Below are 11,158 nucleotides of genomic sequence, written 5' to 3'. Positions count from 1 at the left end.
ACCTTTTCATGGAGAGGGTGGTACGTGTATGGAATGAGCTGCCAGAAGAAGTGGTGGAGGCTGGTACAATTGCAATATTTAAGAGGCATTTGGATGGGTCTATGAATAGGAAGGGTTTGGAGGGATATGGGCTGGGTGCTGGCAGGTGGGACTAGATTGGGTTGGGATATCTGGTCGGCATGGACAGGTTGGACCAAAGGGTCTGTTTCCATGCTGTACATCTATTACTCTATGATTCTATGACTCCTGCTTTTCACCATAAAAGCTCACCCGAGATGTACTGGAGTGTGATTTGAACCACTGACCCTGCCCGTCGTCTCCCTCCCTGTTAAAGACCATTGCCATCTCAGTTTGAGCTATGCAGTTTACTCAGTTAGCAGATACCCTTGGTTGAAGATCCATTTCTAGAGAGCAGGTCAGACAGTTGGCAGGGTGTGGGGTGGGTAACTCACCACTGCCAAACTGAGGGAGTAGGCAAATCACTTTTTTAAGTACTTTACCCTCCTCTACTTTGTCCCCACCCTGGAGATTTACTGCGTTGTTAGGTTTCTACGGAATTTCAGGTTTGACCAGTTGATCCCGAGTGGCGATCTCTGAATTGAAAAGTGGGCTGAATTATAATCACTGAGGAGAAAGTGAGGACTGCAGATGCTGGAGATCAGAGCTGAAAATGTGTTGCTGGAAAAGCGCAGCAGGTCAGGCAGCATCCAGGGAACAGGAGAATCGACGTTTCGGGCATAAGCCCTTCTTCAGAAAGAAGGGCTTATGCCCTTCCTGAAGAAGGGCTTATGCCCGAAACGTCGATTCTCCTGTTCCCTGGATGCTGCCTGACCTGCTGCGCTTTTCCAGCAACACATTTCCAGCTCTGAATTATAATCACAGCAGAAGAGCAACATCTTATTTTAGACTAGGGGCCTCTGCAGTCTTTGGGGCTCAGTATTGGAGTTTATTAATTTTCGGGCCTGAGCACCTTCTCCCATGTCCTTAGCCTAACCTCACCACACCAGGCCTTATCATCACATGGCCTGCTACCACGCACGGCACATTGCCGGTTACTAATGGTCGCCATTAGCAGCTATCGATTTCCCCAGGCTGATTTTGACCCATTCCTTTCTCTGACCCACTGTTGTTCATTCTTTTTCTCATTCTCTGCCTCCATCTATTGTTTACTCATCTCCTAGACTGCACCACCTTCACAACGCCATCTTCAGCATATATACCATCATTTTCCTGGTTACAATCCGTTCTGAAGAAGGGTTGCTGGACCTGAAATGTTAACTCTACTTTCCTTCCAGATCTGCTGAATTTTCTCAACAATTTCTGGTTCACTGTGCACAGTTTATTTTTGAATTATCTCCTATTTCACCCTTTTATTTTCTTTCCCTCGCAACCTCTCCCTGTCACTAGAGTCTGAACAACCGGCCAACAGAATGGGCAGTTGTACCACTGGGCTTCACTCATGTTCAGAGGAAAAATAATCATCTCACCTCCTATCCTGCTACCTTTTGCAAATGAAACTAACATTCTCTTAAATGAGATCAGGGGCGGCACAGTGGCTCAATGGTTAGCAATGCTGCCTTACAGCACCAGGATCCCATGTTCAATTCCAGCCTCGGGTGACTGTCTGTGTGGAGTCTGCACATTCTCCCCGTGTCTGTGTGGGTTTCCTCCGGGTGCTGCGGTTTCCTCCCACAGTCCAAAGATATGCAGGTTAGGTGAATTGGCCATGCTAAATTGCCCATTGTGTTAGGTGCATTAGTCAGAGAGAAATGGGTCTGGGTGGGTTATTCTTCGCAGGGTCGGTGTGGACTGGTTGGGCCGAAGGGCCTGTTCCCACACTGTAGGGAATCTAATCTAATCTAAATGTTATCTTTACGTATTATTACATTTTACTCATAGCAAGTTTAAATGCATCAAAATTTGCCACATTGCCTATACTGTTGAGTGTTGACCATCTGTATATCAATGGGTTCATGTTCCACTTCAAGTGTCATTTGTGAGGTAAAAAGACAGCCCTCACTCTAAACCATGCCCACCCCACACTCCTGAGCCCCACCAGTTAAAGACTGGAGCAAAGACACAAGTCAGAGTATCTAGACCCTCCAAAGGAGTCTGCCTTGCAATGTAGATCTTAACAAGAAACTTCTAATCTGGAAATTTACTTCACCAAATAACACTTAAATTAACTTGTTGCCACATGTGAAAGGTGTTTTGCATTCTGTACAGGCAGTTTGTACCATATGAAGTGCATCAGGGTAACAGAATAGAATGCAGAATACAGCCACAGAGAAGGGTGCAGTCAGTGAGAGATCAGATGTAACATTTGAGAGGTCAGCTCAAAAGTATGCTAACAGCAGGGAAGAATCTATTCATATGTGTATTTGAACTTGCACAATCTTCTGTCTGGGGTGAGAGAGATCATTGGTTGCTTTCTCGAGGCAGTAAGCAATCTACGTGGAGTCAATGGATAGGAAGCTGGTTTGCTTGATGGACTGGGCTTGTTCGTGATGCTCTGCCGTTACTTACAGTTTCGGGAAGAGCAGTTGCCATCCCGTGCTGTGTTGCATCGAGATAGGACGCTTTCTACGATGTATCAATAAATATTGATCAGAGTCGTTGTGGAGATATGAATTTCCTTCGCCTCCTGAGGAAGTAGAGACTTTGTGCTTTGTTGACCGTTGTGTCGACATAGCTGGACCAGGACAGATTGTAACTGATCATCACTCCAGGGACCTGACGCTGTTGACTATCTCCGCCTCAGTGCCAGGGGTGTGCCCTCCACTCCACTCCACTTCCTTCACTCAATGACCAGCTCCTTTGTTTGGCTGACGTTGATGAAGAGATTGTTATCTTTACACCCCATGCCTTTGAAGAACTCCCATCTCTTTCCTGTATTTTGTTCTGTCGTTGTTTGAGACCCGACCTGCAATGGCAGCGTCATCAGCAAGCTTGCAAATGGAGTCCGAGTGGAATTTGAACACACTGTGAGTGTATAAGGAGTACAGTAGGGGGCTGAGTATGTAGCCTTGCAGGGCACCAGTGTTAAGGATTATGGCAAAGGGAGTGGTGTCGCTTATTCTTACTGATTGAAGTCTGTAGGGTCAGAAAGTCGAGTTACCGAGCGGAGAGCTGAGACCTAGGTCCCAGAGGTTAGAAATGAGTCTGTAACTTGAACCAATGTTTACAAAATGACCATCTTCCTTCATGACACTTAAAAGGCCACTTCTTAGCAGCTTAGAAATACAGGATGCACATAAGAGAATATTTTGATGTAAAAACATTTTTTGATGTATTGTAACTGTTACGGAAGAGAGATCCTTGAAATACAGAAATAAAAACAGAAGTGACTGCAGGAACTCAACAAGTCAGGTACCATCTGTGGAGAGAGAGCACAGTCAGTGTTTCAGTACTGAAAGGTTATTGGGGCATAAATGTTAAGTCTATTTTCTCTCCACAGATGCTCCCAAAACTACTGAGTTTCTCCAGCTATTTCTGCCAGATTTTTGGCAGCCGTAGTTCTGGTTTTAGTTTGGTTTCTTGGGTGTACCAGGATGCTTAGATGAGGGGTCAGTGAGGCATATATCCCAAATGTGTTTAATTATTGTCCTACTTCTATAAATGTCTACGGTTCAGATTACTAATTTTTTAAAAAATTCAGAGCAATTTCAGTAACTGCTGTATGAAACTTGTAATAGGATGGTCTTGAGTGCACGTATTTCTGTACTGATCTTTCTGAGTTAACATACTTAGGCAAATTGAAGAGGTTTCTGACAGTGATTATTGGAGGCTGGTTGTCCACAGAATGTAGCATACTTGAGGACTTTGAAATGTTGTTTATTCGGAATAAACAAGGTCTTTTCCCTGGGGTGAGGAAGTCCAGAACTAGAGGGCATAGGTTTAGGGTGGAGGGGAAAGATATAAAAGAGACCTAAGGGGCAAATTTTTCACGCAGTGGGTGGTGCATGTATTCAATGAGCTGCCAGAGGAAGTGGTGGAGGCTGGTACAATTGCAACATTTAAAAGGCATTTGGATGGGTACATGAATAGGGAGGGTTTGGAGGGATATGGGCCGGGTGCTGGCAGGTGGGACTAGATTGGGTTGGGATGTCTGGTCGGGTTGGACCGAAGGGTCTGTGCTGTACGTTTCAATAAAGCTGAAGCACAATGTCCCAAGAATGGGAGACTGATAGTCTGGAGCATGAACTCTGGGTTGAATAATTTTGGTTAAAGTTTCATATCTCAAATCTGTTTGGAAATGTTTCATGTTTACAACATGTTAATTTTTATTTTTCTGCTCTTTCTTATGTTTCGCCCTCCAGACAAATGGTGGCTGGCCCAGTAAGTATCTTGAATCTTCCTTGGTTTTAAATCAATTAAAACTGCATTTGATTTAAACTAAATGTTAAATGTATTACTTGTTTCAAAGTGACCCCAGATTCTCTTTTTGATTAGAGTTTTAGCAAGTTGTCTTTACTGCTGCAGCCCACTAGGAGTCAGCTAGGATGATGGTTGCATTGTCCTGTCTCCAGTGACCATTGAATGGTACGGTACGACTGAAGCCATCAATGCTGAGTGCCCGTATTGAGGCAGGAAGAATAACTCCTTGGTTGAATTCTGTTGTAGAACAACTAGTGGCTGTGAATGCATGTCTCAGCATGAGGTAATGCCTTCAAGAGTTTTCTGATGTCTAGATGTGGAAGCAATATCTGGGACCATACAAATATCTGGCTGGAAGTATGCTAGGAACAGCTAGCTGGCTTATGTGCATGAGATACTTTTTCAAAAGTATTTCATTAAATATAACTATATTGATTTAAAAGTATCACTCAATTCTCCCCATTGGAAGTTAGGAATCTCATTTACTGAAGTTTGCTGTTTATTTATTTATTTTAAGTTCACTGAGGCTTGTTTTGCAGAGGAGGCAGTTGAAGCCTGATAGGGTTAGTGGAGATAGGAACGTGCAATTTTGGTTAAGGTCTGAATGATTATTGTTAGTCTCGTGTCAAGCCAATTTGTTCACTTGAATGTAGAAGCGACAGTGTGCGTGTCCCCTAGTCTAATGGCAAAATAAACCGAACCCAACCTTTACAAATACATGTTTAACAGTGACACTGAATTTTTTTTTTTAAAAGAAAGTTCTAAATGGGATGTGGTCATCACTGGGTGGGCCAGCAATTGCTTGCCATCTCTAGATGCCCTTAAAGTGGCTGTGAACTGCCATCTTGAAGCACTGCCGTCCATGTGGTGTAGACCCATAATGCCATTAACGAGGAGTACAGTTGCCTAAGGGTTTGCACTGTGCTATGTGAATTCTGTGTTAGAGTGTAATGACATCAACTATTCAGGGAAGCATCTCATTTCATGTTGGTGAGTCCTTTCATTCATCAATTAACAAACTGCAGCCAAGATTCGCAGAAAGGGCATGATAGACTGCGCATAGGGAGATATGAGGAAGACAGGGTTCCACCCAAACATGGGTTCCATTGGGAATTGTAGAAAGACAGCACAATGGTGCTAAGCTGCCTTTTCCTTCAGCCACATGGGGAAACCAGGATTGTTCTTTATTGTTTTCTTTTTTTCTTTTTACTGGGTCTGGTCTGTGATGGCAGGGTCTAATGAATTAAGCTTCTCAAATAATTGTATGATGCCAGAAATGTTTACCCCTACTCAGCGATGACTGTTGAGTGAATTTCTCCAGGAGTGTACCTTTCTCTCGTCACCACTGAAATAACTCCCCAGATACTGGTATCCTGTCACCAGTCACCCCCTTTACTTCCACATGAACAGTCCTTGACACTGGTCCAGCTCCCTCAGAGCCAGGTCTCGGAGTGAACAGAACCTCTGACCCTCCTGTTTATCTTTTTTTTTTCCTGCTGAACCCAAAAGACTGTCCACTGGCCGTCTGGCGCCCGTGCCCCCCCCCCCGCCCTGGAGGTCAATCTGGTGCCGGGTACCAGGATTATTCTTGGTGCTGAGAAGGTTAAGGTGATTGGCTAGAGGAAAAATGAATAGTTCTGATCGAACGAGGTGGGGAAATTGTTTTTTTTGTTAGCAGGAAAGTGGGTAATTGGAAGATATATCGTGCTCTTGTGTAAGAGGAGATTGAGATACAGGGATTATTTACTATTCTGTTGGATACTGTGGTTATTATTTTATAGGTTATGAAATTATCATTTATTTCTCTCCTGTCTTTTAAATAATTTTGTCCCAAATGTGCTTCCTCCTGTCTATTGAAACGTGTGCTCTCTTCACGCCGTCTTGATCTGGAAAATCTTTATTGCTTCCCTCCCTCACTCTCCAGGCAATCTGCTGTTTGCAAACGGCCTGAACATTTACTGGTCCACTGTCATGTGTCAAGGTGGACAATCCTTGGGATAGTTCAGGAGTTAATGAGTGATAATCTGTAGCATGTGATGCCCCTAGGATTCCTGTTCACATTTTTAAAACCAGATAGCTTCAACTGGGTGCTTGTGAGCAGGTCATGTGATTACCTACAGGACCCTGTCAAACCAGAGTTGGCAAGCACCATTCCCGAGCCTCTTGTATTATATCTGTCCATTTTAAAACCAGCTCTAAATGCCTCTGTCAAAACTCAATGAGAGAGAACATTCTAGATGAGAACATTCTAGTCTGTTTGTTTTGACAGCCCTACGAAGGGCCTGTCTTTCGGGTTTTACTAACCATCTGTTGCCTGTTTCCTAGGCCGAACAACCCCGCCATGTTTCTCAGATTGAGTCCTACGAGAACGAGGAGGAGCGAAGGTTTCGAGCGGTCTTCAAGCAGCTGGCTGGAGATGTAAGTGTTACAGGGACATGTTCACCTGTTTATGAGCTGTTCTGAACTTTTTGTGTTTACCCTCTGTCGGGCACAGTCGATCAAATGTGGAGCTGGAAAAGGCACAGCAGGTCAAGCAGCATCAGAAGAGCAGGGGAGTTGACACTCTCCGTTGTGAATTATAAATTTGGGTGATAATGTCTTGTTTCATTGTACCTCCCCTGCACCTGGGAGACTCAGTGTTTACTTTCATCGAACTCGATTACACATTGAATATTGGCTGAGGTTTAAACTTGAGCTTGTGTTTAAAGCAGGTGACATATTAGATTAGAATATGGAAACAGGCCCTTTGGCCCAACAAGTCCACACTGACTCTCTGAAGAGCAACCCACCCAGACCCATTCCCCTACATTCACCCCTGACTAATGCACCTAACACTATGGGCAACTTCGCCTGGCCAATTCACCTGACCTGCACATCTTTGGACTGTGGGAGGAAACTGGAGCACCCAGAGGAAACCCATACAGACGTGGGGAGAATGTGCAAATTCCACACAGTCGCCCAAAGGTGAATTGAACCTGGGTCCCTGGCACTGAGGGAGCAGTGCTAACCACTGTGCTGCCCCCTATTGGTAAAGGGTCCTTCGGTTGTACCGCCCGCCAAGGTTTTAAAGAGGAGAGAATTTGGAGAGGAACATCAGTCAAGGCTGCTCAAGAGGCTGACACGAGGACTAGGAGCTGCTGGAGGTGTTCACAGGTCTTCGCCTGTCCCACCATTCAGTAAGATCATGGCCAATCGGATTCAGGGACACCGTGTCACTTTGCTTTTTCTTAAACTGATGCCTCTCTGAGAAGACATTCCCCCTCACCTTTTATCCAGATGGGAGGCTTCTAATTTTTAAATGGCCTTCCATAAAGGGAAGCATTCCTCTCCCTCCGTCTCCCCCTCTATTGCCCCCTGCCCCAAGACCAAACCAAAGTATTTGTATTAATGATGTGACCGAGGCAGTCGTGGGGCTTGATTATCAGCACGTTCCTCCCACCACAGTTCTAACAGAAAATTGTATCTTATTAACTGAATCATACTTTTTGAGGAAGTAACAAGGAAGATTGATGAACACAATACTGTAACTGTTGTCACTGTGAATTTTACTAAGTTTTTTTTACACATGACAGTTTAATCAGAAAAGTGAGATCCCATGGGATATTGGTGGTGAGTTGAATCCAAAATTGGCTCAGCAACAGGGAATTAGGCTTACGGTCGATGGATGTTTCTGTGATTGGAAGTTCGCTCTTGCGCACTCTGGCTCTCTCTTTCCATTTTGATCGTTTTGGTGATTGAGTCAAAATATTTGTATTGATGGTGTGACCAAGGCAGTCGTGGAAGTTGATTATCAGCACATTCCTCCCACCACAGTTCTAACAGAAGATTGTATCTTATTAACTGAATCATACTTTTTGAGGAAGTAACAATGAAGATAGTACTGTCGCTGTTACCATTGTGAATTTTAGTAAGGTTTTTGATGAGGTCGCATGACAGTTTATTCAGAAAAATGAGATCCCGTCAGATACTGCTAGTGACTTGAATCCAAAATTGGCTGAGCAACAGGAAGCCAGCCTTATGGTCACTGGATGCTTCTGTGATTGCAAGTGGTTTCTCTGTGCGTGTGTGTCTCTCGCTTAGTAATCGAGTTTAGCATTCTGAGTACATTGGTTTGAATCCTACCTTGGTAGACAATGAAGTTTGAACCCAGTAGAAATCTGGATTAAAACCTGGCCTAATGGTGTTCTGTTAGTGTCATTAAACACTCTTATCATTCACTAATAACTTCTGGGGTAGGAAGCTGCCACCATTCCCTGTTCTGGCCCAAGTGTGATTCTAGACCCACAGCATTGTGTTTAACTCTTACATCCCTCTGGACAATTCGGTTTGGGCAACAAATGTTAGAGTAGCCAGTCACACCCCTGTTTCATAACTGAATTTTAAATTTAAGAAAATGGCACCTCTGACTTGTTGTTAAGTAGAGATTTGGGAGCGGGCCACCCACTTATGCTGCTTGTCGTTCACCCTGCCAATGTACTCCTGTCATTTTAACAACTTGAAATTTTGTAACTTACAGCAACAATGCAGCCATTTAGTTTGGAGGGTGGGGTCAGGACACTGAAAGTGCAATTATGCTTGACTCAAATATGTTTTCTTGGAATGTGAGTCATCAGATCAGCCTGTGACTATTTCCTCAAACCTGTGAAGGCACAGCTGAAAGAACAGACGCTTGCTGTGTCCCTACTTTTGGATTACTCTCCTGTGATTTGAGAGACTGGAACATGCCAAACCCAGTGTCACCTAATTTTGAGAAACAAATTGGTAAAAGTAGAAATGTGATTTATTTTAAAATGTTATTTTTTTTTCTTCAAACTTAACCAATGATAGGTTTAACAATTGGCTCATAAACCTCAATAATGTGTAATCACACTTGGGTGTTATGCACAAAGTTATCACTGGAAAGGTTTACAAAAGCTCATTCTATTCAATGTTGCCATACAGTGGTGACACAGTGGTTATGTCACTGAGCTGGTAACCCCAGAAGCCATTTATCTCTCCACCCTTGAGGCTCCCAGCCTCATTCCTGATGAATGACTTTTGTCGATTTTCCTGCTCCTCGGATGCTGCCTGACCTGCTGTGCTTTTCCAGCACCACTCTAATCCAGAATCTGGTTTCCAGCATCTGCAGTCATTGTTTTTACCAAAAATAAAGTATTGTCTGTTTTTTCCTACCAGTCAGTATTAGCTGAAACAGTTGGCTCAAGTTGCAACCCAGTCTTGCCAATTTTAAAAAAAAATTTACGTTCATTCCCAGGCAGTTGGTAAGACCTATAATCATGTGATAGTTGGTCATGTGACACTTTTTTATCCTAAAAGGATAAGCCAGCATTTATAGCCTGACCCTAATTAAGAGTCACCCACATTGCTGTGATCTGGAGTCGCATGGACAATCGACAATGGTTTCATGGTCATCGTTTATTGACTCAGATCCTGCCATCTGCCAGGCACGATTTAAATCTGGGTCTCCCGATCATTATCTGAGTCTCTGGTGTGATAGTTTAGGGACAATTTTGGGCCCCATCCCTCAGGAAAGACGTATTGACCCTGGAGTGGGACCAGAGGAGGTTCACAAGAATAATCCCAGGGTTGAAAAGCTTCAACATATGAGGAATGTTTGAGGACTCTAGGACTTGACAGAGTTTAGAAGGATGGGGGAGCGGGGTATCTGAAACTTGTAGAATACGGAATGGCCTGGACAGAGTGGACGTTAGGGAGATGTTTCCATTGGCAGGAGAGACAAGGACACAGCCTTGCAATAAAGGGAAGATGGAGATGAGCTAAAATCTGTGGAATTCATTGCCACAGAAGGCTGTGGATGTCAGGTCATTGAGTATATTTAAGGCTGAGATAGATAAGTTCTTGAATCCCAAGGGATTAAAGCTAATGTGGAGAAAGTGGGAGAATGGGTTGAAAAACCTATTGGTTATGATTGAGTCTGCTCTGCCACTGAATGAGCCAAATGGCCTAATTTCTGCTCCTGTCTTATGGTCTAATATCACAAGGTCATCACCCCACCATGAATTGATGCCTGAAAAATACATTTTCATTTTGTAGTGCAGTAAATATCGCCTCCCAAACCTGATTTCATCAAGATTATCGCAGTTAAGTGACTGCAAACGTATGAACGATAGCAGGCATTCACGAGCTGAACTGAAGATGCAGCCTGGTTCCCTGGGAGACCCTTGCTGGATTTTCATTTGCAAAGAGTTGCTCCGTTTGGGATATTAAACCAAGTTCAGTTGGATGTGGAAGACACATTTTATCGTAAAAGGGAGCTTTTTCTGTTCAAACGTGTCACATGACCAACCGTCACATGATTACAAATCTCACCATCTGACCACTGGAACACTTCAAACCAGAGTTGCTGGGTCTGACTGGAAATTACAGGCCTGGATTTGCATAGGTGCTTGAATTATGGCTTTGGCATGTGTGAACCAGCCTGTGAGTGTGTGAGACTGGGCCTGGTACATGTGGAGTTGAGCAACAATTCCACTTGCTGCTCATATGTGAGACTCTGGGCATTGTATGTCAGATTTGTAGCTTGGTTTCTCTGCTTCATAGAGTCATAGAGATGTACAGCATGGAAACAGACCCTTCGGTCCAACCTGTCCCTGCCGACCAGATATCCCAACCCAATCTAGTCCCACCTGCCAGCACCCGGCCCATATCCCTCCAAACCCTACCTATTCATATACCCATCCAAATGCCTCTTAAATGTTGCAATTGTACCAGCCTCCACCACATCCTCTGGCAGCTCATTCCATACACGTACCACCCTCTG

At 44.0% G+C, this 11,158-nt stretch overlaps 1 protein-coding gene across 1 annotated transcript in view; it reads left to right on the top strand.

Moving 5' to 3' along the window:
• capns1b (calpain, small subunit 1 b) overlaps positions 1-11,158 on the top strand; it is a 64,885-nt gene that overhangs the window by 28,029 nt on the left and 25,698 nt on the right. Inside the window, exons 3-4 of the mRNA XM_043681035.1 lie at positions 4,320-4,338; positions 6,703-6,795. Coding sequence (XP_043536970.1) covers positions 4,320-4,338; positions 6,703-6,795 — 112 coding nt within the window. The remainder of the gene's footprint in view (positions 1-4,319; positions 4,339-6,702; positions 6,796-11,158) is intronic.

The sequence above is a fragment of the Chiloscyllium plagiosum genome, chromosome 41 (genome assembly GCF_004010195.1).
Source record: "Chiloscyllium plagiosum isolate BGI_BamShark_2017 chromosome 41, ASM401019v2, whole genome shotgun sequence".
Classification (NCBI taxonomy): domain Eukaryota; kingdom Metazoa; phylum Chordata; class Chondrichthyes; order Orectolobiformes; family Hemiscylliidae; genus Chiloscyllium; species Chiloscyllium plagiosum.
This window is presented reverse-complemented; position numbering and strand designations above follow the sequence as displayed.